The 27,527-nt window shown below is 40.6% G+C and overlaps 2 protein-coding genes and 1 non-coding gene across 4 annotated transcripts; 1 reads left to right on the top strand and 2 right to left on the bottom strand.

Annotated features, from left to right (window-relative positions):
* Positions 1–1,121: 1,121 nt before the first annotated feature.
* On the top strand, positions 1,122–7,861 carry grxcr1 (glutaredoxin and cysteine rich domain containing 1). The gene is made up of 4 exons (XM_011479873.3): positions 1,122–1,810; positions 5,342–5,581; positions 5,656–5,721; positions 7,516–7,861. The coding sequence occupies exons 1-4, from the start codon at positions 1,412–1,414 to the stop codon at positions 7,693–7,695; spliced, it is 885 nt and encodes a 294-aa protein (XP_011478175.1). The 5' UTR covers positions 1,122–1,411; the 3' UTR covers positions 7,696–7,861.
* Positions 7,862–9,414: 1,553 nt separating this feature from the next.
* Positions 9,415–9,516, bottom strand: mir103-1 (microRNA 103-1). Its single transcript, NR_107139.1, has one exon. It is a non-coding gene; the product is annotated as a microRNA 103-1 (primary transcript).
* Positions 9,517–11,930: 2,414 nt separating this feature from the next.
* slc30a9 (solute carrier family 30 member 9) lies at positions 11,931–25,678 on the bottom strand. Of its 2 annotated transcripts, none has more exons than XM_004073028.4 (18): positions 25,557–25,678; positions 24,995–25,153; positions 24,710–24,913; positions 24,046–24,093; positions 23,861–23,960; positions 23,642–23,734; positions 23,448–23,530; positions 21,421–21,479; positions 21,009–21,076; positions 19,020–19,178; positions 18,567–18,702; positions 18,443–18,482; positions 18,300–18,371; positions 16,775–16,882; positions 15,521–15,686; positions 14,461–14,590; positions 13,062–13,175; positions 11,931–12,982 (listed from the first exon to the last, which is right to left on the bottom strand). In XM_004073028.4, exons 2-18 carry the CDS (start codon positions 25,098–25,100, stop codon positions 12,938–12,940), a joined length of 1,731 nt encoding a protein of 576 aa, XP_004073076.1. In that variant the 5' UTR covers positions 25,101–25,153; positions 25,557–25,678; the 3' UTR covers positions 11,931–12,937. The 2 variants fall into 2 exon arrangements, with proteins under 2 accessions (XP_004073076.1, XP_020562076.1); XM_020706417.2 differs by having other exon boundaries at positions 24,046–24,095; positions 24,715–24,913.
* Between the last annotated feature and the right edge of the window lie 1,849 nt (positions 25,679–27,527).

Raw genomic sequence — 27,527 nt, 5'->3', positions numbered from 1 at the left:
GATCGAGTCGTCTTACCTTTTTAAATAAAAAGTCTTTCTTGCCAACGGTAACATTTTATTATATACATGGATATTGTAACATCCGGCTGATGTGAAGCCTTTAATGTAGCTCAAATGGTTGCCATTGGCAGCAACCGTACCAAACAGCACAAAATGGAAGACTGGCCCTGACGCCATTCGTTTTCAGAGCATACAGGCTTTCAGACATTCCTTTTTTATTCACTTGCTCCTCCTCCCCCACCCACACTCTTCCAATCCCATTAATCTAACCAATTAGACCACCAATGTAAACACAGAACACAACAGAATCACTCAACACAAACTGAGGATAGCAACACAAGACAGATTAACACAGCTTAATGTCGGTCGCCACAATATTGTTTACTATAAAAGGCTTAAGAATAGCCGGGTATTGGCCCTTTAAAAGCACCAAAAACACCATTTTCATTGGAGTGGATCTGTAAGCGTTGGGTACAGACCCAAAGTACCACCTTTTTTCTAACAGCAGTAACAATTGAGCAAGCCCTTTTTTGTGACTCATTAAAAAGTTTGGAGAAAAAGAAGAAAAAAATGGTTGTTTTTACTTATGTACATTAATGAAAAGGCTTTTTGAATTCAATTCATACACGTTAAAATAAAAAGAACCGTTTTAAAATTTGTAATGCACAAAGATGGGATATAAAAGTGGAAGTCCTCATGTGGATTCAGTCAAGAGTACAACATGCTCAGAGGGTGCATTTGATTGTCCTCCAAAAAGTCTTAAACTTTTTAAATGCCATCTTATTTAAAAACTGTGCCAATTTGCAGGGGAATCACCAACATCATTGACAATAGCCAATGAGAAAGTTGTTGACGTTGGAAAAAAAAGCTGAACACGTGAGAAGGGCTGTCTACAATATGAGGAGAATACGAATTCCAAACATGAACTATACGATTTTTTCATCAGTCAACAAGTTTCATCCAAAAATTAAAAAAACAGAATTTTGCAGCAGCTGATGAAGGGTTGTCGCCCTCCCAAGGTCAGCTGTTGTCTTTTATCTGCAGAAGAAGATGAAATGTTTGTTTGATAACAGCGTATGAAGTCAGACAGTTAAAAGTCTTCCATCAAAGCTTTGCTATAAACTCTGCAGAAAATCATGAATAATTGAAAGGACAGGATCATTTTACGTGGGATTAGCTTGCTCGGTTGCCATGGTAGAAACACATGTATTATTTAGTGGCTATTTGACTGCGAGGGGAGCTTACAGGCTCCCAGTCATTTTTAGATCTGTTCACACTGTGAGGATTAAACCTGGGAGTAATCCATGGGAAACAAAAAAAAGTGTGTCTGAGCTGCGTGTTTACCTCTAAATGAGGAAGAAGGATCCTAACTGCAGAGCTGGGGGCCATGTAATGTGGAGGAGGGTTCGCAATGGAGGGGACAGAGTTGATGGCAGGGCAGGAGAAGCCGCAGAAGCGGGTGAGGTTCCGCGTGGCCTCAGGGAGCAGCGGGCGGGTGCTGAAGGAGATGTTCAAGGATGAGGGCCCTTCGGACTCTCTGGATTCAGACTGCACCAGCAGCTCCGACGCCGAGCGGGCCAGCACCCCCTCCACGACCGGAGAAGCCCACCTGTTCGGACCTCTGGGTTCTGAGCTGGATGAGTGTGAGGGAGAGCCTGACGCGCTGCTCCTGCACGCGGGCGCCACCAAGGACTGGCTGTTCACCACCAAAAGGGTCAACATCCTCAGTAAGAATGGGACGGTGAGAGGGGTCAAGCATAAAGTCAGTGCCGGGCAGACGCTGTTTGAAAACCTTCCTAATTCCAACTGTGTAAGTACTGTCCATCAAACTTATGGCTTCTTCATAGCAAACACTCTAATGTCCCAAATGTCCTTGAGGTGTTTCAAAGCCATTTCCCATCAACTTTCTAGTGAGAGTTGTTGTTCTGCGGGAAGACTCCAAAGACCAGACAAGGCCACACAGCAATTAATGATTAATGATGCATTTGGTTAAGTGTTCCAGGAGAAACTAATCAGGTTAATGAATTTGCAGCACTGCTTTCTGTCAGCACTGCAGCGATTGTTCCTACGGGTCAGAGAGCTTGCAGGTGACATAAAAGGTCATCACTGTTTTCCTGTTAACTGGTATTATGTGATCGCACCGTGTCACTGACCGAATAAAGCCTCTCCGCGCAATTAAGGGGGCTTTTCTTTCTTTCTTTCTTTCAGAGTGGAGATTAAATACTTATCAAGGTGAAGCAGCACGATCCCACAGAGAAAGTCTCAGCTTTTATAAATCTCTGAAGGATTTGAAATGCAGGATAACTGTTTGGATAAATTCAAGTTCATAAAGTAAAGCTTTATCTGCGGGACTGATGTCTAGTGTTATGGATTTGAATGATGTGTTTGGTGCAAAATGTCCACAGTTGAGCAACAGCTGCTTAACAAAGTTAATATTATTGAGAGAACATGAGCATACATCCTTGGAAAACAAACGCTCAGGATGAAGAGCAGCACAAAGTTTCTTCTGCTTTGACAGATCAACTTTAGTGCTTCAAAAGTCCAAACCGTGTAGTAACTTGTGTAACGGCCTTCCTCACGGTGAGGTGTTCCTGGTTGGAATCCAGATCTATACTGTGAGGAGTTCAAAGTCAAAGTAAAAGTCAGCTTTATTGTCAAGTATGCTGCATACACATGACATACAGCACAGATGAAATTACTTTGCATGTTTTCCCTCCACATGTCAGGACTTTATCCAGGTCTCCTCCTGCAATTTTAAATCCTGCATTGGGAGTTAATCTGAATTTTGGGTGGATGTGACATTTGTGCTGCGAGGTCATGAGGACTGATCATCTGCCTGCTGGGATAGGCTGCAGCCATCTCCTCAAACCTGAGCAGAATAAAGTGCATTTCATTTGCATTGACCATAAATGAGAGCTGGGAGCTGGACAGATGAGTGTGACGACCTCCATAGAAAAGAACTTATTTCATAAGAAAGTAATAGCTGTTTAGTTCTTAATAGAGGTCTATGTGTTGGCCTCTTGTGAACCAGCGGGAACTTCCTGTTTGGATTACCAGGGGGCAAAGGGTCAATCAGTCCAGCTAGAGTCATCGGTCATGCCTGATTATTTTTCAGGTTAACACGTGACTCTCTTCAATTACATGTTGTTTCAGTGATCATATTCATTGTTTCTCTTTCAGTTTCAGTTAGTTCAGGTGAATTAACTGAGCACAAAACTTTGAGGTGTTTAGGTCCATCCCAGTTTAAGACACACTTATTCATGCGATCATCAATAATCTACCAAACTTTATAAATAAATATATATAATTAATAAATAATTGCATATATATATATAAATATAAATGTTTGTTTTCAAATGTAAGTTGAACGGGTCCAATAACTGAGTTTAATGTGATTTATTGCCTGAGAAAAACTTGACAGATTTTCCATCAAGCTATTAAATCTTTGTTAGACTGACAAGAGATTTCATTAAAAGATTTACAGAAAAAATTAGACACGTCAGGCTTTAGGTATTAAAGCCTGACTTATAGCTGAAGGGACAAATGAGTTCCTAAAGTGCTCTGTCCTGCATCGCAGTGAATCGCAGTGTTGTTCAAAGGATGTCTGGGATTGTCCAGGCTACTCTGAATCAAGGCACTCATTCTCTTCTGCAGCACAGTTCCCACAGAGTCCACCTTCCTCCCGATCACAGATGCACACCTCTTTATCAGTGCTCAGTTGTCCAATCGAATGCAATCCCTTGAGGTCATACTGCCACCCCAGCATACAACCCCATAGAAAACAACACTCGCCACGACCGACTGATAAAAGAGGAGCAACATGTCTCTACATACATCAAAGGACCTTAGCTTTCTCAGGAAGAACAGCCTACTCTGCCCTTTCTTATACAGAGCCTGAGCCTGCTCTGACCAGTCAAGGTGCACACCCAGGAGTCAACCACCTTGATCCCCCCCCATCGATGATCACTGGTTGGTGGGAGGGCCTACTACTAAAGTAAATGATCATCTCCTTGGTCCGTGTACTGAATCAAACCTCTAATAAAAATGGTTGAACTCATCCGTCTTGGCCACATCACCAGGCACAGTCCATCCCCTCTGAAGTCCATCCCCTATATATATATATATATATATATATATATATATATATATATATATATATATATATATATATATATATATATATATATATATATATATATATATATATATATATATATATATATATATATGTATATGTATATATGTATATATATATATATATATATGTATATATATATATATATATATATATATATATATATATATATATATATATATATATATATATATATATATATATATATATATATATATATATATATCATTTTTATAATAGGTTTGATACAGTACACGCTCACCAATGCCCACCCATCAGTGACTCCTCCACCTCTGCTGCTGTGACCGGCTTCGCTTTTCTACCCAGTGGCAGATCCTTGACTTCTGCTGCTGTGACTATATATATACTGTACATATATATATATATATATATATATATATATATATATATATATAGTCACAGCAGCAGAAGAAAAAAAACAAAAGACATCCAAACTTTAGCTAAATGGGATCTGCATATTGTGCACAGAAAAGGAAAGCATTTTTGCCAAACACAGCTGGCTCCGTGGAGAAAGTGGGTGTGTGTGTTGGCCTGGGGGCGGTGCTGGCAGCGCAGACTCTTCTTGGAAGGGGCTGATCTCACTTTGTGACGTCACAGTGTGAGGACCCACTCGTTTTTGTGAATCGGGAGGGGCTGCTGGTCAGAGTGCAGGAAGAGGAATACTCAAAATCGGTGAATGGACCAAAATACCTGTTTGAGGTTGTTTATTGTGAGGAACGAACATTATAATACACTTGAAAGTTAAAAAAGTAAAACTCATTATGTTGCTTCTTCTTTTGTAATTATGCCTCAAATCACTGAATTTGAAGTGAAGTCGTTGAGTGTTTCTTTTGCTGAAATTAATAAACAAAGTCTCACTGAGTGACATTCTTCTGAAAGGTAAAACCAAACCAGAAACACACTCAGACGCACAAATCAAGAGATTGTACAAAACAAACAAAAAGTCTCTAAGAATGGAAATGTTCTTTCAGGGCAAACAAACATTTTGGTGGAAAAACCAAATGGAGTTCAGACAGAGAGGTGGGGTAAAAGAAAACACACGAGTAAACGAAAAACTGAAGCAAGGAAGTAACCAGAGGGAAGAAAAGAAACTAAACTGGAGCTCCAGTAACAGAAAATATGAAGCTTCTGACAATGCTGATGATCCACTGTTCTTCACACACCGATCTTCTCCTCTACTCTCAGATGGAACTGTCTGTGGAGTTTGGCCGGATAGTGATCTACACCACCAGTTTCAGAGTGGTGAGGACGACCTTCGAGCGCTGCGAGCTGGTCAGGAAGATCTTCCAGAACCACCGGATGAAGTTTGTGGAGAAGAACATCGCCCTGGACAGTGAGTTCGGTAAGGAGCTGGAGCAGCGGTGCCGACGCGTGGGGGAACCTCCTTCGTTACCTGTGGTGTTCATTGACGGACACTACCTCGGGGTGAGTCTTTACGACTGCTTCTGCAAGAATGGAACATCCAGACAGTGATCGTCCTCATGATATCTGATCTGCAGGGTGCTGAGAAAATACTCGCCATGAACGAATCAGGAGAGCTGCGAGATCTTCTGACTAAAATCGAGGTTTGTTTTTACTGTCTGAAACATCACCAGGTGATCCCATGTTTGATTAATGCTGGCAAATTTTTTCTATTTTGGATTTATTCACATTTTTACAGTACATAAAGCAGGTGATTTTGAAAACCCCTATGAATCAAATGTTATTTTTGTCCAGAATTATTCAGATAAAGCCAGATTAAGCAGAAACAGTGGGTCAAAACGGACCTGCAGCGCGGTCACTAAACCCTGGAGAGGCCATCTCCTCAGGCTTTGCATACATAGAAACCTAAACATGCAAAAACATTAAGCTGGACAAAAGTTGACATTTAAATTATACACTGAAACCACCGGAGGCGATTGAAAAAGCTGCAGCTTTGAAAGGTCATGCATGAAAAAGGTCCAGAACAAGGCCACCTCCTGTGAAATTCATGGGCTTCAAATTGTTTAAAATAGCATTTCTGAAAAGTGGACACATATTTCCACTTGACATCATTAAGAAAATATCACGTTAGGTAATGAAGTTTCCAAAAATAGAATAAAACTGCTGCAGACTTCTTAAAGTCCCACTCCGATCATCTTCTGATCTATTGTAAAATTATTCCCAGTGTCTTTTTATATTATAATTATGCCATTATTAATCAAAATAAAAAAAAACTTGTGTCATTTTTCAGGACATAGTTTCTGTAAAGCAGCAGGAGTTCATTTAAATTTTGCTCCTGAGTTGTGAGTGTCACTTTTCGTCACCCAAAACTGAGAGCTCTCTGTTTACATGCTCTCCCTCTAGCTTACTTACAATATCAGAGCTATCCAGCCTGTCAGTTCTGAGCCAGATACCAGCTCAGACGAGGAAAACAAAGACGCTCATGTTCGTCTTTAAGTGGAAGCATCAGAACGCAGCTGAGCAGGGCTGGCGTATTTTCTATGTCACATCTACAAGCAGTATCTAATTAAATGTTTTCATCTGCTCCTGATTCACAACCATTTCAAGAAAGGAATACTCAGAAATGCTATTTTAAGCTTTTCTTTAAACATGTCTTCCATCATCAGAAAAATGCCCTAAGAACGTGTAAAAAACACCCCAAACATCACTTTACTTGGAGTGAGTCTTTAAAGTCTGGAATGTTTTTAACTCATTCAACGTTGACATGATTGAAACAGAAAAAGATCATGCATGAGGGAATGCCACTAGAACAAACTGCTTCTGCTCTGATGAAATGCCTTTTTATTTCTATTGTGGGGGTGGTCATAACTTGAACAGAAGGAAGGACATCCTATCTTTCCAAATAACACTCAGAAATGACGTTTCCAACAGTCCTTCTGATTCTGAAACAAAGATGGTGGTGGGCTTTCACACCCAGAAGGTTGGAGTAAAGTTTTGCTGGTCCTCTCTGAGGCTGTTTGTTTTTCTGCTTTTGAGCCCTATCTCTGTGTTGGTCTTGTCAAAAGGCTGGAGACCTGAGGAAGGTCAAGCTGAGCAAGGTGAGCGTGACCTTGACCTGAGCAAGGTCAAGGCCACGCTGACCTGTAAAGGAAACAAAGAGCACAGCAGGGTTCTGTGTCTCTGATCAACCTCTTTCAATTAATAAAAATATACACTTTTTTGTTGTTCTTTGCAACATGGGAGCCCAAAGAACTTTTATTTGCAAAGAGGTGTAGCAGTGAAAACCTACACCACAGAGCTAGAAGCGTTCTGGTTTGGGAATTCTGTGCGCATCCTCTTCTAAAATAGTAGTTCATAACCTGCCTTCTAACCTTGTCAAACAAAGAGCATGTTAGAGTTTTGGGATTATCTATGAAATATTTCTGTTGATCTTCCAGAGGGTACAGCAGCCCCAGACGTGCCAGACCTGCGGGGGCTTTGCTTTCATCCCGTGTCCAATGTGCCATGGCAGCAAGATGTCCGTGTTTCGCAACTGCTTCACGGATTCCTTCAAAGCCCTCAAGTGTACTTCCTGCAACGAGAACGGCTTGCAGCCCTGCGTGAGCTGCAGCCAGTGAGGAGGTTAAGTGCCTGGACCCACATCCACTCCTCCTTCTTCAGGAGCGTGAGCTGGACTCAACCACAGGCAGAGAAACGCAGGACTCTTCCTCCAAGGCCATTATAGAACACAAAACGGGCATTTCTAATAAAAACCTGTGCAGTCTTTGTCACTGGACAGCAGAATTCCCGGTTGTCATCTTTTCCTCGGATCTGTCAGAGTTTGGGGGAACCAGTTTTCCCTCTGGTGAGCCTTAGCTTGTTTGAGAAGAGGTTGCTGTCTTGACAAGCCTCTCATAATTAATTGCGTCTCAGGTACAGTCAGAGAGAACAGACACTCACGGCAAACAGCGAAAGTCAAGGGCTCAGCTTTCAGGCAGCAGAAGGCAAGACACCGGAACCATGCTCACAATGAAGCTCCAAATGCCATTCAAAACCATAAGAAAATCTGGACAGATCAAAGATAATTACCCACAATGCAACTCAAGCACTCAAATTGGGAAAACCAAGCTAAAAGCAACTATCACAATTACTTCAAATTTAAAGATTTACAGCTCAATAAAAAGGATTTCTTTGCTAGTTCTAAGCAATGGTTTGAGTTTTTATGTACCTAATTGTAGTTTATTTTAAATACAGTGACAAAAAAATATTATAATAAGAGGAAAAGACTCATTTTAGAACAAAATGTGCATGGTGTAGTTCAAGTTTGCCCATCTTAATATACCCTTATAACATCTTAGTCTTAGAACATGAATCTAATTTTTTTGTTTCCAAAATAACAACAAAGAATGGCAGTCTGACTTGACAACATTTATTGAAAAATAAAATTGTTAAACGTGAACCAAAACTTTTAGTGAAATTTGAGTTTTCCAAAAAATCTTGTTTTTTTTGTAAAGAGAAGCAAAAGGATTTTGACAGGGAAGCATTTGATGAACCCCAAACCTGCGTTTGCAGCTTAAGATATAGTAAAGTGTTTAAAAAAAGCTGATCAGGAAATGATTGGAGAGAATGCTGCTGCACACTTACTGAGTGCTCAATTTTTTAAGATCAGTGCCTCAAGCAGCCTAAATGTCCATGTCGTGCACAATTACTGGATTCAGAGCTGAGCACCAGGCAATCCCCTTTCTGAGAGGAGCAGATCAGAGTCACAGCGAGCAGAGGGATCCTGCTGTGCAGAGTTTTTCAGCCATTTTCTTCTTCTTCAGAGTAAAAAGGGACACATTTGGAAGGTTTTGATTGCATTTCTGACTTTTTGTAAACACAGAGTAAAGAAAACTAAGCATTTAGCGACAGTTAAAAAAGAGACTGGCGGAGCGCAAACATTTTATATGGGGGGCAGAAGACATTGGAAGGGTGGCAAATGAGAACAGCACAGGAGAAGGTAAAACGATAAAAATACAAACATTTTATTATTGGTATTCATATTAAAAACAACAGTTCATTTAGCTAAGGGGCTATTAATAAAGCTTAAAGAAGCGTGTATTGATTATTTCTTAGCCCTTGTCAATAGTGATACTAATATTGACTCAAAAATTTCCTTGGAGGAGGACAAAGCTTTTTGTTGGGGGGCAGCTTCCCCCCATGCCCCCACTAGCTCCGCCCATGTATTCAAATAACTTTAATTTTCTTGAAAAGTAAAATGACGCGCTTAAGATGAATAATTCATGCAGGATCCTCGGATGGGGAGAGCTCTCCTTTCGGGCACAGCGTCCACGCAGACGAGTGGTGTCCGTGGATGATGTCATGCTCTCTGCGCCGTCATAGCCCTGTACAATGCTGCTTGAACGCGAGAAGACAAGGCAGCACTGTAAAGAGGCTAAAAGCGCAGAGCAGGGTGGAGATGGTGGAGATGCTGCTCCTGCTGCTGCTCCTCCGCCATGAGGGGACGGCTCGTTCCCAGACAGACGCTCCCAAAACCTGTGACTGTGGAAAAGCAGCAAAATGAGGAGCGGGTGGAGGAGGGCACGCGCGCATCAAAGGGTGTCTGCAGGGAGAAGTGGTTGCTCGCTGCACTCTGATGGGGGCTTTTTATTTTTTGAGGGGATTCAAGCACAGGTTTGGGGTGATGATGGAGAGGCTTAATGCAAATCCAGAGACCCCCACTCTGCAGGTTCAGCGCGCCCCCATCTGTGGGAAACTGGACGCGCTTCACAGGGATGAAAGGGAGAAAGAAAAACCAAAACTCATATTGATGGATTAAAAAAAACTATAAATATCAAGCTATTCATATCTATCATTATATTTAGTAGGACATATCCACAGAAACTGGAATGGACAAACGTTTCGCGCGCAGCGCACAGACTGGAGGCGCGCAGGACGATCTGTACCTTGACGAATTTGTCTTTGGAGAAAAAATCAGAAATATCATCGCCATTTTTAATTACAACGACCATGTCTTTGTGGTGACAGGCAAAAAATGAAGCGGGATGGACAGCGGACTTGTGGAAAGGTATGGAGAGACATGACAGATGACATTGATATGCGCGTAACACCCAACATGATGTTAACACAATACTCAAAGGGTGAGCTGGAAAAAAAAAAAAAAACACCTGCAACGGAGCCCCTCCGCGCTGCATCTGCTCACCATCTCTGCGGACAAAACCCCATTTCAGTCGGGCAGTGTCGCGTGGTCCGGCCGCGGAGCTGTGCGTAATGTTTTGAACGGTCGGTCAATACGCAGACTGGCTGGAAATGACTGTTTTTATTGACGTCAGCCTCCAGAACAGAACAGTGCCCTCCTCTCTCATCCCCAAAACTGCACCATCTATTGGACTTGGGTGTACATTCCAGAGAAGCTTCTGAGCTTTCATTAGAGCCTCATTTCCTGCTATTATTATCAAAAACGGGGAAAGATTATGAAAAAATCTTTTAAAAAAAATCAGAATTTTTCCAAGACATTTTTTTCAAATTAAAAAATCTAAATCAAACACACTACTCACAATAAGTAAGGGATATTATTTGTATGAGTGCTTTTCCTATATTTGGTCTGAATTTTTATGAAATTCATATTCTTGTTATTTTGTCACCCCCAAAGTTCAGACAACATTAAAGATAGCCCCAAATAAACAAACATTGACCGTGTCAATAGCGAGTATTTTCACCATTTGCCACAATGACAGCTCGACAGCGACGTCTCATTTTCATCGCCAGCCTCATGATGCTGTTTTGAGGCGTTCCCCTATCCCACATGTGCTACAGGCAGTACTAGTTGGGTGTGTGGGTGAGTACGATCATCCAGTCTCTGCTGGTCCTAGACATGGTCTATGGGGTTCAGGTCAGGGGTTATACCATAAGAGGCACTCCCACTTCCAAACGTAATTATTCTGTACCAATGTGGTGGAGCATTATCATCCGTGAATACAATGTTGGGGGGGTGGTCTGGTGGAATTGGGGGATGGTGACGGTTCTATGATGTCTCTGAGGTAAGAACGTGCAGTGACTGGACCATCTACGTCGGTTTTGCACTGCCTGCAGAGACTGTTGCACCTCCTCCACCAAAGCCAACACTGTTGACCTCAGTCTACGGCTCACCTCCTCTTCTCCAGCAACGCTGATGACTATTGTTTCTGTGCAAGGTGACCCGTGAAGCCGTGCCTCGTGGACTGGACGGTAGACCGTTGCTACATAGTCCAGCTGACATGGCCGTGTACCGACTGCAAACATTCACAGTGGAGTCACCTAAATTCTGTCATTTAGGTCAAAGCGGTGGAGTCGGTTGTGAATGGTTTGACCCTAGAAACCCCCCTGCGTCTGGTTAAGGGGCTTCTCAGTGAAGGACCTTAGGTCCTGGACGTGGTTGCAGTCCGTCAATAGTGGGGCTCCATTCTTGGGTCTGTTACAAACTCTGCCAGTCGTTCTGTCTTGATGCAAGTGGGCTGATGACACTTTGAGACTACATCACCTTCATCATGTGACTGTATACTACCAACCTGAAGGCCCACTATGGCCAGATGATCCGTGTTCATGGCTGTTTGAATGATGAACTTGGAATGACTTACTGGTAAAATCAGCTTTTTATATCCACAGAATTTTTGAAATCTTGGATTTTTTTGGCTCCCGATAAGTAAGACACACTGAAGAGAGTGAGAAAAAACTAAATGAGGTTCATCCATCACCCCAATACATTTGCCCCCCCCCCCCAATCCTGAAAATCTGTGAAGTGAAACAAACTTTTTATGACATCCACTGAGTTTTTCCACAATATCCCTAACTTAAAGTAGTGTCTAAAGAGCAAAAAAAAAAAAAAATCCAAACATCATAAGGAAACCATTTACTTCAAATGTCCTTCACACCTTTAACACCTTCAAGCGTACATGTGCCAGCAGAGCACCCCCACTCCCCCTCCCCAAAGCATCTTCCAGTGTTGTGTTGTGGCAGCAAACATTAAAAATAAAAAAAACTCAGTCGTTGTTTGTTTCATACAGAATATTCAGTACAGATGGGGAGAAATCACCACACGAACAATGCACACTAACATCCAGACTCAGTACAACAGTTGAAATGATGGTTTTTGTTTATCTTAAGACCACAATTCACAGGAAAAAACCCAGAGGATTTCCTGAAAGGATGGAAGGGATGCAAACTGTTGTTTCGTAGCGTAACTAATGAAAAATATTGTAATATCTAATACATTATAAATGAAAAGAGTCTGAGGTTCCTTTCAAAAAGGTGTTGACCTTTTTCACCTAAACCAGTGCCTCATAAGTGCTTCAGTTTCCTCTTCAGCCCTTCAAACAAAAATAATGAAAACTCAACTCTTTTTTCTGTAAAAGCAAAAACAACCCAAAACTACTCAGTCTTTCTCTGAGAACATGAATGTTCCTGCCATCACATCAGGAAGTGTTTTATATTCAAGGAAAAGACTATCTTTCATATCTTCTAGTTATTAAATAGGTTTGGTTTAAATAGGGTTCCCTCTGCACTAAACAAGGAAACACGACATTCAAGTCCTGTAACTGATGCTGGTCCTGTTCTGGGTCAGGATTTTCAGATGTGACCTCATCCCAATCATCCCAACCACAGGATCACAGGGAATGCGAGCTCGGGCGAAGGGCGCCGCCGTCCTGCGAGTGGGAGGTGAAAGGAGACCTCTGGCAGCGCGAGCTCACGACGTCTACATCAGTTCAAATACAGCCCACCTCTGGATTACTACACACAAAGACTGGATGGGGTTTGTGGGTGGAGAGGAGGACTCAGGAGCGATGCCTTCAACTTTGAATGTTCCTCTTAGTGCGGCGAGACGTTTCCCCCGGTTCAAAGGGGTTATAGTATCTCCAAGTCCACGTGACGGACCTCTGGGTTCCGTTGCTGCGAGGGCAGAGAACACAGTCACACACTAATCTGTGGACATTCTGTTCCAAAGAGGAGAGTTCTGATGCTTCAGTACCTTCAGCTCTTTCTCCAAGCGATCCACCTCGGCGCCCAGCGTGTCGATGATGTTCTCCCCGTGTTTCAGCATGAAGTTCTCCAGCTCCTCAGGTGTTTTGACCTGCTGAATGTCCTGCAGAGACAGAAAAAATAGTTGAAAGTCTTTTAGAAACATAAAAAACCTGCATCAGGACGATCCAGATCCGATTCGGAGTATCTGCCGATACCGGGTCCCCATCCGATACTTTTATCACACATTTAAAAAAATCAACACATTTAATAAACAAGGACTACTGGGAAGTAGACTAAATGATCAAGTAAAAGTTAAAAATATAGGTGATAATTAGTCATGTAAGAACGTTTGGTGAGTGGAGCTTTAGGATCTTCAGAACTATTGAACATTTTTGATCAAATGTGATTCATATCTCCATTAAAAATTCTTAAAAACGAATGATTTTCTTTTAAAATCGTTGTAGCATAAATATGACGATGAGTTTTCATAACTAGCTCATATCAATGCAATTCTTTGTTAGTTTTGGTTGTTTTTGAGGCATTATTGATTTAAAAAAAAAAAAAACGTCTTTAAAGATTGTTGTCTTCATTGAGACTAACCAATAGAGAGACACTTGCTGTCAGTTTGAAACGTTTATCAAAAGAGTTTTTGAGCCGAATGTCGTGATCTGTTCATGATATGCAGACTTCTACTAGCGAATTTATTTGAAATGATTAACTTGGAATCCACAGTGTTGATCAAAATAATAATTAACATCTGAACCCTGATCGGGAGACATCATCTAATTCTGATTGAATATGAAACTGCGTGATCGGGACAGATTTCCGATCACGCGATTGGATTGGGACATGAGAGAAACATACAAACTACAATACTTCTCCTGTGGGGAAGTTTCTGCAAAACTTTACTCTTAAATATGGAGCCCCTAAAGGGACATTAAAGAAAAGAAAAAATCTAAGTAAAAACAAAAACAAAATCTACGTAAAAAACAAAATCTACGTAAAAAAAAAAATCAACGAGAAAAACATCGTAAGAAATTTTATTGAAAAAAAATCTTCGTTAAAAAAACAAACAAAGTAGATATAAAAACTGTTGCACAGCAGTTATTCTTTTTTTTCCATTTAGGTTGTTTTTCCTTCAATGTCCCTTCTGGGGTTCCATACTTAAATAGCTCAACTATCCCTAAAACCTTCTGGAGAGCTTTCAAAAGCTGCCTTCAGGGCTCTGGATTCAAACCTTTTATGTTGTAGAAAAACAAAAACAACACCACCACAAGATGTTTTAGTCAAAGAAATATACAAGTTGTATTAAAGCTGAAGTTTTTTCCCCGTCTAATGCTACTTCCTTCATGTGCAAGGAGGTTAAACAGGAGAAGATTCATGGAAACAAAGAAAAAAAAACCTACGTTAAGAATTTGGTCAATGTCTTGTTTTTCCAGGTAAGAGCGAGTCACCACCCGGCCATCAAAGTCCACTTCCGCCTTGAAGCGCACCTTACTCAGCCCCATGTCTGTGGCCTTCACATCATGGATGGCCCTGCAGCCAAATAAAGCACGCTTAGGAGCAAAAGAAGAGCAGCTTGTCTGCACTTCGGACACCTTTTCCCCCAAAGTTTAAAGGTCACGTTTCTAAAACAGATCTTGAAAATGAAGCAGACACAGATCTTTGAAGAAAAACTAAGTCAGATAGAAATAAGGTTGACAGCTTTTAATCAACAAACCTTTGATGAAGAAACAGAACAATATCTCATTAAAACGGGTTCTCCATGATTTCTATACATAATCCCGTTGAAGTATTTATACTCACAGCATGTTTTATTTAAATCCACGACTACAGGAGTTATGTTTCTGTTTCAATGTGTATTTATTTACATGTTTTCCAATTTTTGTTTATAAAACAACTGTAAGCATCTTTATTAATTTAGTGACCTAGGTAGAAGTGTGAAATGAAATCAATTTCTCCTTTTTGGCCCCCTTTTTAAATAGATGAACCCCTTCTTGTTGTCATTGTCTGTACAGACTCACTTTTTTGTGTTTTTTAACCTTTTTTGAGCCAAGGCGCATTTCACCCTTGACAAAAATCCCGCAGCACACCAACATCCAAAAAATTCAAAAAGGAGAAACTCTATAGTCTGTATTGATGTACAGTCCCTCTGCAATCGCACGTGTGATTAAGCCTCCAAGAATGATTGGTGGAGACGGTTAAAGGGGCGGGACTTTTTAGAAAACAGCTGAAGCTGTGGCTAAATCACGGTACCGTCATTCTTATCAAAATGTCTTTAATAGAATCAAATAAACACAAAGAAAAAAGTATTTTACGATCTTTCATATTCCTAACTACTCAGTGTTTTATCAGGGCCTGTTTGGATGAACAAAGAGCTGATATCCTGGAGATGGAAAATGTTTTTAGATCAGTTAATGAGGGTAATTTCCCACGGCACACTAGTTGAAAAAACACTGCTCTAACCTGACAGCAGGGTCGTTCTCCAGAAACTCTGTGAGCTTCTGCACATGCTCCGCCTGGATGGAGGGTGCCAGCAGGGCCTCCGTGTTGGTGTAGATGAGGAAGGCGGAGACGGCGCCCAGCAGAGTGCCCACGCCCAGAGAGCCCAGACTGTCGTATAAGGGGTTTCCTGAAAGTGGAGCAAACTCTGGTGACGAGCCGACAGTAGCCCTCAATGCACAGTAGGTCAGGGGTTCTCAGCTGCTCCCACTCTGGAACCCAGTTTTTTGGTTGTCATTCAGTCACAACCAGTACAGAAGAACTAAAACCAACCAGATCGTTTGATTTACAAGAAACACAATTGATTCGCCAAACTGCCCAATAAAATATTCCCCGATCTCTGCTTGGACCCATCTTTGATCCTACTTGTGAGAGTGTTACAGGTCAATGCAGACGGTGCCCCGCATCCCCCTGAGGGTCCCGTCTTAAAGACCCACTATGGTGAAAACTGGGTTTTTAACATCTTCTTGTGGCATTTTTCTGATGATGGAGGACATATGTAAATAATATTAAGGTTAAAATAAGTTTTCCTTTATCCAAATTTTTGTGAATCTTGTGCAGAATGTGTAAACGGATGGCTCAGTCAAGGGTGACGGGAAGTGGGGGAGGGGTTGCTCGTGCCAACAGTGCATCCAACAACTAAGAGGTGAATTTCTAATTTAACTCCTGCTGCCCTGCAGAAACTATGTCCTAGAAAAGAGGTTTTTTGGTTTGGGTTAAAAAAACGCTGTAACCATAACTAAAAGACCACTGGGAACACTTTTGGCCCGGCATTTTTTTCAAGCTTTTTCAAACGAAGTTCTTTGTTTTTCTCTTGATTTGTAACAATTTGAATAAAAAACACTCAGTTTGAGTCTTCTTTTCTTTATATATGTCCTCCACGAGAACATGGTAAAACACCAAAAACAAACAAACCTGTAATTGTAACTTGATGACAAATACTTCCACTTGTATTTAAATTTTTTGGGGAAAAAAATCTGGATTTTTAAGATGAAGGGAGCATGAAGGTTATTTATTAGAAAACTAAAACTTTAGTTTAGTTTAGATTGACTAAAAATGTGGTAACCTGTGATCTATCACAGCATTCTGCTCATCTCTACAAAATCATTTGAGTAGATTTTTTTGGAAAAGGCCTGAGGATCACAAGATTAATTTAAAGTCATTTATCTTTCTCAAACACCGGCATCAGTCAGGATGGCAGATGGTGTCGTGGCTCACCTGTGAGGGAGGTGAGTCCCATGCAGCCTGCAGCCATGATGACCCCCAACACAGCAGCGGCGTCCTCCAGCAGCACCACGTTTGTACTGGGGTCTCGACTCTGCATCACTGAATGAAGAAAAGAAAAAAACTGTAAAACTATCAAATGAATGAACTCAGTAGGGGTGGGATTATTTAAGATCGCTTCTTCCCACTCCTTTTCAAGCATTAAATCAAACTTTACTTAACTTTAGTTAATAATCTCTATATTTAATTAAGCAAATGTGATTTAAGTGACTTTTTTGTATTGTCTTATTTTCTGTCTTTTTATTCTGTGCATTTCAACCTTTCTGTAATGAGTTTGATCAATATGTGTAATTTCTTTATTGCTTTGACTACCATGCTTGAAATAAATCAAAATAAATCAAAAAAGACTGTTTCAAACCACAATGAGGACTTATTCTGAATAATGCGACACACGCAGAGCAGCCGTGGTCCCCAAACCTTTTTTAAGGCCACAGACCGGTTAAATGTCATGAACGGACCGGCCTAGACGAGGAGGAAGTTGGGATTTTTTACCTTCCAGTTTCTCTAAACTTATGAGGATAAAGTTTATATTCATTATTGTAAAATATCTGCAGCAGTGTTAAACTATTAGTACTCTGTAGTACGGAGCCCCTAAAGGGTCATTGAAGAAAAAAATAATTGAAACAAAACGGGTGCGCACCTATTAATAACAAAAAAATAAAAAATAAAATGTACAGATGGACAACACAGACACCTCAGCTGTCAGGGGGACAGGGTGCGAATCAGTTAGTTTATTTATTTATTTATTTTTACTTTAAATTTTTGTTTTTGTACTTCAATTTATTTTTTTTCATGGCCCTTTAGGGGCTCCGTACTGTAGCAACCATTAAAATGTGATTTAAATTTTAACCCATAACTGTCTAAGTGGAAGCTTAAAAAAATACAAAAAAATAAAAATCAGACACAAACTTTCACCTCATCTGACTTTTATGATGTGATGGTTAAATTCAACAAACAGAAATGGTTTTTAAAACTGGTATTTTCTAAACAATAGCAGTATCCTTGTAACATTTGACGGTTCCTGAATGTTCTGCATTGTTATTATGGTCTGTGGGAACAACTGTCACCATAAATCCATATTTGGAGTAAATTTCTGGTTTTTGGCTGTTAAATTCAGCTTTCTTTCTTTTTTTATTTTATTTTGAGTCGAAAGCTCTTCTTCTGTTGAATCACTGGATCTTTTCTGCAAATGAAAAATGAATAAAAAGTTGCTAGCTTGGGGGTAACAATTTAGCAGTCGGTGCAGCCGCTTTAAGACAGCAGTGCGTGGATTTTTGATATGCGTCAAGAACGAGTTGGATGCAGTGGAGAGAATCCAGTAGTTTTCCGAAATAAAACTACCTTCAGAGTCAGAATATCTGTCTTTTCCTTTGTGGCCTGGTACCAACTGTCCCGTAAAGTGGTACCGGTCGGTGGCCTGGGGGTTGGGGAGCACTGGAATAGATTTCTGCCTACATACCGTATTCATAGAAAGATAGCCCCTGCTGGCGGGCGCTCTTCTTGATCTCATTACTAGCTACTAGCAATGTGGCTGAGGAGGAAAAACAGGAGTCAGTTTGACCAGCAGACTTCCATCAAAGCGCTCCTCTCCCTCCCCCTCACCTCCTTCAGACACCAGCGAGCCCGCCAAAATACAATAAGCCTGCAACGGGGAAAAAAAACAAATGTTGGCCCTTTATTCCTTTACATTTAAACCTCATCTAGAACCATCAAGAGCCGCTCTCACCCACAACAGGGACTCCATGGGCTCTGGGTGCAGTAATCCCATGATGCCGTGGTACCAGGAGAGGCCTGCCCCCATCATAAAAATGCCCACCCCGCTGATGAGGGAGGCGATGTAGCGCATGTTGGAAAAGCCATACCTGGGAAGGCAGAACACAAACTATTCTGTAAGTCACACAACTAAACCAGATCGTTACTATAGCCTGTTGTGCTGCTAAAACATTTACGGATGTTATTTCATACATCAAATATGTTTTTGGCTTTACATGAGAAAAAAATGGCTTAACTTTTGAATTTAGAATAAGTCCTGCAGCTAATCTGGTTTGTACCCTTATTTAGGTCTCATTTTTGCAAGAAAGCCAATTTCCTGAAGCAGAAAAAGGGACTGGGATTTCCCCGTCTTCACTGAGTTTATTAACACACAACGACTTGGTTTCTTTTATCAACAGACGCTTACGGGTGCACGGCGTCCGGGTTGCGCACAGACTGACTTATTCCCACGGCGAGCAGCGCCTGGTTGCAGGTGTCGGCTAGAGAGTGGATGGCCTCAGAAAACATGCTTGCAGAGCCGGTGTAGACCCAAGCCAGCAGCTTGAAGAAGAAGTTCAGCCCGTTGCTGAAAACAAACACAAACAACAGACAGAGTAGTTATTATTCCACAACAAGGTTCAACCGATGACCTTCTTGAAAACAAGATTAGTAAATGAAAGTGTAGGTAAGATTATTGCAGAAAGAGTAAACGCGGTCCTAAATCTCAGTTTACAATGATTCTGGTTTTTCTCTTGATGCTTCCAGCGTAAATTCTAACATCTGAACTTTTTGTCTGAGTTTGTGGGTCATGTGACCACAAATGTCCTCTAATCTAATAAACCTCATGAGGAACTGGGCCTGAAGCATTTGGCTCTTCATTAAAAAAACGGCAGTCCCCCTCTGATCTTGTGGGAGTCTCTTGCAGAGTTGGTCCCACTCTGACTCACAGCATCAGGGGGAAAACGTCTTCTGCCGAGTGAAACCACACACACCTACAGAGAAGCTCCTGTGAGTTTGAACTCCTCCTGAGTCTCCAAACAACTCGAGCTGCTTTTAGGAATGTTTTTTATTTATTTTTATGGATCCTTGCAATATAAAAAACAAGAAAATAGTTTACAGCTCCAGAAGTTAAAAAAGCTTTTATTGACCCACTTCCTCTCCTTCCTCTAGGACCCATTCCAATGAAAATGGTGTTTTTAGTGTTTTTAACATGTTCTTATGGAATCTTTCTGACATACACAAAAAAATGTTGAGCTGAAAATTGCATTACTGAGTAGTTCTTTAATTAAATTGTGAATCAGAAGCGGACAAAAAAAAGGCTTGTGTGTGTGTGATGTAGAGCAGTGCTCCCCAACCACTTGGTGCCGGGCCGCAGACAGAAAAGAAAAATACACACGCCAATTCTGATTACTTCCGTTTTGTTTATTTTCTGATACTGAAGGAGGTTTTTTTTTTAGAAAACTCCCAGATTCTGGTCACCACATCAGTCTCCCTTGACGCGTCACGTGACTTTAAGCAGCTGGTCGGACCGCTAAGTTAGTAACTCGATGCTTAAAAGCGAATAAAAACCAAACACAAAAACTACATTTGGAAAGTTTCTTTGGGGAGAAAACGTCAGCTGGGAAACTGAAGAAGAGCTTTCAACTTTAGAGAAAAATAAAGCTGCTGGTGTTCTATGAAAAAATAACTGTAATGTTGCTTTTAGTCAATTATTTACAAATCAGAAACAATTTCTACAAACTAACAACTTTCTTTCATTGAAACTTCCTCGTCTGTAATAAAATCTACCAATGTTTTCATTTTTCTTTAAGATAAATTTCTTGTAGTCGTTTTTTAATTTGAAAAAACTTTTTTTCTTTTCAGAAACCAGAGGCTAAAAACTATTTAAGACAAACTTTTGTCCTGTTTGGACAGGCATTAAACCGGTCAGTGGCCTGATAACAATAATAATAATAATCTGCCTTTTTTTTTCATGTGAATACATTTATTGATGGACGGCTTTAAAGGTTAAAGTCAGTTGGTTTCTTTGATCTGGCCTGGTCTGAGATCAGCAAATCGCACAGACGAGTACATGCCGTCACTAACATGAGGCTCTAGTACAAACTTAAACTATTTTTTTTTTTATTTCACCATGAACCACAATCTTCTAGAGCATATTCTGTCTGTTTGAAGCCTTTAAAATGATTTCTACCAGAAGAAACAACACGGATCCCCAGACAAGCTCTGAAAGTTCTCCCAAAATCAAAGGCTTCCTCCTGTTTTGTGATTGTTGCATTACCAAACCACACTACGGACTGATGCTTCGATGCTGTGAGCAGAACTGGAGTTCCTCTCCTCCGAGTGACAGGACAGCAAAAACAAAAGCTCAGAAAAAGTCAAAAACAGTTCAGAGGATCAGGATATGGGGAAAACTTACATGCAGATGGCGACCATCACCACCTTGCCTGGCCCTTGCAGAAAAGTCGTCCTCTTTCCTGATCGTGGCTTTGAAACCCAAAGATGGAGACATGAGGACGTTGAGCAGAAAGGTATGTTTCCACACAGATTGTTCACATTCTGATGGATTTACAGTCGTTGGGGACGGTCACAGGACATAAAAACTGCAGATGGTTTCTTTTTCCCCCCACAAAGACAGAATGAAAACTCTAGTAATACGAGGCAGCAGAGAGTCGAGTATCCTGTCAGGGATAGAGCTAGCATCATTATACAGCAAAACAAGGGGCTGCATCACTGCTGTTGTCCCTCAGAGGTCACGACCTCTGTAATGGGGTCAAATGTCACGTACAGTAAACACTCATAATATTTAAAAAAAAAAAATAAAAAATCACCTTAGTGTTTCCCCAAAAGTCTTTGTATTCCTTTAGTAGCTGCTGGTTTCGAAAAATATCTGTAGACCAAAAAAAATGAAAAAGTAAGATTAGAGGCTGAACAAACTAAAGTAGATAACGGCTTTTTATGGTTTTTCTAACTCAACAGTTTTTAAATGACAACTGAAAGAAGAACTTTTACTGTTTTGTCTCAGTTTTTAACACTTAATTAGAGCAAAAACAGCTTGATAGCTGGACCTAAACTGAAGCCTTCACAATAAAAGCTGCTTCCACCTCAAATCACTGGATGGATCCTGGATTAGAAACGTCCACAATGACAAATTAACATACAATTACAAAGTAAAATAACCTTTTTCTTTTGTTTTGTCCCCTCTCTTTAGTCCACTGTGGCAGAGTTTGTTTGTCAAGGCTGTGATTCACACAGTACAAGTGCAAAAAGTCAACAAAATAAAAGCCTTCCCTGAAGTTCATTAGTTACACGACATCTTGGTTTGTTATTTGTGTAGAGAGGATCCTCTTTACAACAAGTCCCCTGTAGGCCTGAACATGGGCTAGTTTAAAAATAAAATCCAGACCCAGTTTTCTTTTCAATTGAAAACATGGTGTCCACCGCTACTGCACAGCCAGGATCGATGTTAGGAGCAACACAGAACCAACAATGTGGTGTAAGACGTTACAAAAGAATTTTTAGTCATGTTCCTACAGACGTACAGTTCAATATGTGACACGGTAAGACATAAAGATGGGCAGATGTTTGAAGATTAACAAAAGAAATGACATTTCTGTTTTTGATTTTTTTTAACTTAGATGGCTAAAGACACATTTCTGTTAGGCTTCATAAACTCCAACACTTTTATTTCATGGATCTAAAAAGTGAGTATTTTTGTAACAGTCATCATCTATGTCTCGGTTGTCGTGTCAGGAAAAATAATTTTCCTTTGCTCCAAAAACATTTGGTTTGCACTGAGCAGCCTCTAGCTTTAAGAAGAATTAAAGGGAGAAACAACAGCACCACAAACACAGAGGTTCTGTTTAAAAAATGACTTTTTGGTACCATTCATTCATCTTCTTTTCCGTTTATTCCCTTTCGGGGTCACGGGGTTGCCAGAGCCTATCCCGGCCACTTGGGCGTAGGCAAGGGATGCCCTGGACAGGTCTCCAGTCTGTCGCAGGGCAGAATATCCTCAATCACACATCCATTCACTCTCACACTCACACCTATGGACAATTTAGAATTGCCAATCAACCTATGAAGCATGTTTTTGGATGGTGGGAGGAAGCCGGAGATCCCGGAGAGAACCCACGCATGCACGGGGAGAACATGCAAACTCCACACAGAAAGGTCCCCCATTGATGTTGTGTTTTTCATGTCCCCCAGCCGGGACTTGAACTGGAGGCCTTCTTGCTGTGAGGCAAGAGTGCTAACCACTGTGCCACCATGCAGCCCTTTTTTTTTTCTTTTTTCTTTTTTGTACCAACCAAAAACATTTTTTGATTTTTCAAAAGGCATTTAAGCTGCAAAACTGTTGTTTAATTTGAATGGGTGTTTTTTTCCCAATAGAAAGGCTTTTGAGATGTGTACAAAAAAACAAAACTAAACATTGAATTTTTGGTAATTTAATACAAAATAACATTGCAGAAAAGATTAAGTAAAAAATAAGTTCCTAAGATCGATCAGTCCTGAACCATAGCCTGCTCTGAACTATTTTTATGGAATAAATCTCCATTGTAACCTAATTTATCGCAATTTACTCTGCTTTTGGGTTTACTTAAGTGGAGATATCCTCTAATCATAACATAGGCAACACAGAATACATTTCCACGATACCTAGAATAATCACGATGAATCAACTTTTTTGGAAAAGCCAGGATCTCAAAAATCCTGACTTAATTTCTTAATCTTCCTCTACGTTTTGTGCAATAGCTCCCTGGTTCTGGGTGATCCAAACCTTCAGTTCATTCTCCACATTCAAGTGAACTGGCGTTCTGGTTCTACGTGTGAAACGACAGCAGATCCAGAAACCTACTTTCTTGGTACTCTCGCTCCACCTCCTTCCTGAGGTTCCTCTCTCGAGCCAGAGCTTCGTGGCTTCCCCAAACGTCTAGTGCTCTGAGAGTTACAGAAACAAAACAACTCCATCAACTAGGTTTCAGAAAATACAACGTAGTTTGAAGGAGACAGAGATGTCTTGGGGTTTAAAACAGAATGTTTGACACGGACTTGGCCTCCACATCTGAGCGCAGGAACACGGTGAAAGCCTCCGTGTCGTCATGGGGGCTGCGCCTCCGGATCTTCCGGAGCTGCACCAAGTCGCTGAGAAGATGAAGAGGGGGGTGTTTAGAGAAGCAGGCTGCCCCGTGTTAGCTAATGACAACAGCATGCTAACAATCAAGCAGAGGAATGTGAGCTGTGGTTTCAGCCTAAAGCATTGAAGTTCACCTGGGTTTGAGGCAGAACTCGTTCATGGCTCTGACAGCTGTGATGAAGTTGTTCTGGGTGTATTTGGGTCCATATTCCCGTTTCTTCAAGACAGCTCGAACTGAAAAAAAACATTTGTCATAAACGTTTACCAAAGACAATCAAACTGATATTTAATGTAAGAGGAGCAGAAATTCAGAGTCTACCTTTCACTTGAATGGACTCGGTTTTAGTCAGGCCTTCAGCCGCTGCATCTGTTGTGAAAAATGGTCAGTGATGCTACTTAGAACCTAGTTTGTGTGCATAACCATAAAAGAAAACAAAGAATTTGTCATGACAGTCTCTTGTTGATGCTCCCCTCGTGTGCCAGTTTGAAATTTGCCAATAAAAGCTAAAAATTGAAGACACTGATAGTAGAAACTATTTTTTATTGCAGCAGTTTGTTACTTTCTGCTGTAACTAAGGGATTACTAATTCATTCCAAGTCATATTCCACTCATTACATATGTTGTTTGCTGTTTTATAACAAACTTAATGCTCAAAACGTAAGTATTAAAGCAGTCAGAAAACGACCGATTAACAAATCAAAAAGGAACCAAACACACTTTTTTTGCCTGTTGTCTGTTACTTTCAGATTTTTAATTTAATTTCCAGAATGGAATAAAGCAGGAAACCTTTGGCCTACTGTTGTAGGACCTATGTCACACTTACAAGATCTTTCAAACTGCATTTTTTCGTCCGCTCCTGATTCACAATGATTTGAATAAAGAAATACTCATAAATACTATTTTATTTTAATTTTCTCTATGCACAGTTAAGAAGTATTTTGAGGACCATGTCTGTCACAGAGCTCAGGAACGTGTCACGTACCTGATGATGAGCTTGGTGTAGCCTTCAAATCCCCAGATGGAGGTTTGTCTGCCGAAGGAGCTTCAGCTGATTGTGCTTTTGGAGGATCTTTACCGTCACCAGAGGTAGAGTAGTGCTGGATCCTGCCCAGTCCCGCCGACGACACGCGGCAGTCTGGAGGGGTAAGCCTCCAGCTGTGTATGCTAGTAGTAGCACTCTGCCAACCTGCCAAACCAACACGGGGAGCCACGGCAAATGTTAACGCGGCAGGGCTACCGGACAGGATCAACACAGGAGCTGGCTCACCGTAACACAGCTGCGGGAACCTCGGTGACCGGTGGGACAGGGAGGATCGGTGCTGCAGGGAGATTCTGCAGAAGACGTGCCATGGTCTGTGGGCCAGGCTGTACATGATCCTCGCTGCAGCGGGACCGGGTGGTGAAGCTCAGGAACGCGCTGCACAGACTGTCAAAACAAAAAATGTCACAACAGTCCGGCTGTCAATTTATCCCTCTGCCACCAGATTAACGCCGACGAATATCCTCTCAAGCTCAGGCACGCAGCGTCAAAGAAAAGTTAGCACGACAACACACAGACGTTCTCATTTCAAGAAACTTTTACTTAATAATAAACTAAACTATCATAATAATCAAGCTACTGTTTCTGGCAAAAACAAAAAAAAACTGGCGACTTCTCAGCAGCTTCACAGAAACAGAGTTGTAGCTCCACTTCACTGGACAGCTAGTTAGCTATATATTAGCCAACATAGTTAGCGTCGATGAATAACAAGCAAGTGCCCCGTGACATCTCATCAAAATGACCGCAATTTTCCAGTAAATGCGCTTGGATGGGTCTTTCCTTGAAATACCTTTCTACGATGAAATTTGTTCAGCATAATCTGTATTCATTTTGCGACCAAATTGATGGGAACGACACCATAAATGTCCGGTACAAACACAATACCACGTGACCTCTGACATATTCAGGATAGAAAACGTATTCTCGCGTGAATTAAAAAGTTTTGTGCGGCTTTAACGGTAAATCAATTAATAACGCGATATTTAGTTTGGACTGTACCAACAAGGTCATCTTCGTGACACAGGAAACATCCCGAGTTCGTCACGTAATATATTAAATAAAAAAATGTTTTTTTTTAATCATATGAATACGACTTTAAAATTCGCATATTTTTCTATTTTTTTCCTTTTACTCCCACGTATATATATATATATATATTGCATTTTTGTCCTATATCCGTAAATATTGCAAAGAAACTTGAGAAAATATCTCATATTTAAATTGGTGAAATGTTCCTATAATGCACTTTTTTTTTGAGAAACAAAAAATATATAAGCAAAATTTTTAAATGTACGATTATTTAAAAAAATCAGAGGCTATGCTGTAACCCTGATAATTAGATTTCAGCAAAAAAAGGAGCTGAAAATTATTCTAAAATAAGCTTTTGTACTGGTTTTAAACACCCAAATCTTAACTCTGTTAAAATATTCACCAGCTCCTCCCGAGGACACCGTTTTCTCCTATGAGTTATATCGCTAGAGGAGACATCACGTGATGCCTCAAGAGAGGAGAGCACCGCCATCTTGGTGAGGTCAAGTCACTGCCACAGTGCATGCATCACCTTGGTTACCAACTAGTAATCCAGTCTGGCTATGTTCAGAACATTTTGTAGAAACAGATTTTGATAAGACTGGCCAAACTGTTCGCTTGAAACCTGACACCATACCATCTGTGTTACACCAAACTGATCACCCACATGAATCAGTAGGGTTAATCTATTGTTTTTTTTTGTTTGTTTTTTTAGGGTAAATCTATTGTTAACTTTTGGACTTTTTGTTGACTCATCATTTATTTATTTATTATTATTATTTAAGACTTGTTATTTATTGTTATTTTTATTGACTTACTACTGATTTATTATCTATTATTATTGACTTATTGTTGGGCTTTTCTAAATAATTTAAATTACATGTCAAAGAGGTCTAAAACCAAGTGTTTAGAAATTATTTTTAAAAATTCTTTGTAAAAATTTCTTTATTTGAAAGAAGTCCTGAAAGTGTGCATTTTTCATTAAGGTTTGAGCATTTAAGGCTGTTTCTATTATTTGACAACAACAAATTATATATCTATACATGTATAAATATATATTCATATATTATATAAAAGCTACTTAGATGCCACTTAAGGCAATAGAAAGCATTGTCATGTTGGCGCCGACGACCTCACCAAGATGGCGTCGCGCTCCCCCACCGTCGGCCAGGCTTCTCAAGCGGGCGTGTCTCCTCTAGCGATATAACACATTGGTTTCCGCCTATACTTCTTTTAATCTCCTCCAAGATGCACCTCCAATCCCCAGTCAGTCTTACCTACCCATTTGTCCAAGAATAAGCACTTTGTGATCATCTTTGAGGTGATGGTGAAAGACCAACCATCTGTTGTCCTGGTTCCACTTTCCATTTCATCCATTTCATCCTTAGAACTAAATATGAATGATCTCCTGCAAACACATTTACTGTAGAACTTCAGTGGGAAACAAAAGATAAGCTCTCTAAAAGCTGATGAGTTTCCAAAATTACCTTAAAGATGACAGAAGTAACTCATTTTAACCCTTGTGCTATCTTAGATGACCCCCCCCCTTCCATTGACGTGTTCTCCCTACCATGACAAAGGTGGATAAAGGTGGAAAGATTTCATGTAATCCATAGACACCAGTGAAGATCACAAATCATTGAAGAAAAAAGGTTCAGAGCACTGTCTAGTGGGTCTAGATGACCCAACTCCCAATGTTAAAGTGCCTAGGATAGCACAAGGGTTAAAACAC

This window comes from Oryzias latipes, chromosome 10 (assembly GCF_002234675.1).
Source record: "Oryzias latipes chromosome 10, ASM223467v1".
Lineage (NCBI taxonomy): Eukaryota > Metazoa > Chordata > Actinopteri > Beloniformes > Adrianichthyidae > Oryzias > Oryzias latipes.
The sequence above is the reverse complement of the archived record's forward strand: the minus strand, read 5'-3'. Positions and strand labels throughout refer to the sequence as shown.

Coding starts and splice junctions, on each gene's coding strand:
- grxcr1 (XM_011479873.3), top strand. CDS start 1,412: ATGGAGGGGACAGAGTTGATGGCAGGGCAGGAGAAGCCGCAGAAGCGG. Junction 1,811..5,341: donor ACCTTCCTAATTCCAACTGT/GTAAGTACTGTC, acceptor CTCTACTCTCAG/ATGGAACTGTCTGTGGAGTT. Junction 5,722..7,515: donor ATCTTCTGACTAAAATCGAG/GTTTGTTTTTAC, acceptor TTGATCTTCCAG/AGGGTACAGCAGCCCCAGAC.
- slc30a9 (XM_004073028.4), bottom strand. CDS start 25,100: ATGTACAGCCTGGCCCACAGACCATGGCACGTCTTCTGCAGAATCTCC. Junction 19,179..21,008: donor GTGATGGTCGCCATCTGCAT/GTAAGTTTTCCC, acceptor GTTTGTTTTCAG/CAACGGGCTGAACTTCTTCT. Junction 13,176..14,460: donor ACATTGACCAAATTCTTAAC/GTAGGTTTTTTT, acceptor CTGTCTCTGCAG/GACATTCAGCAGGTCAAAAC.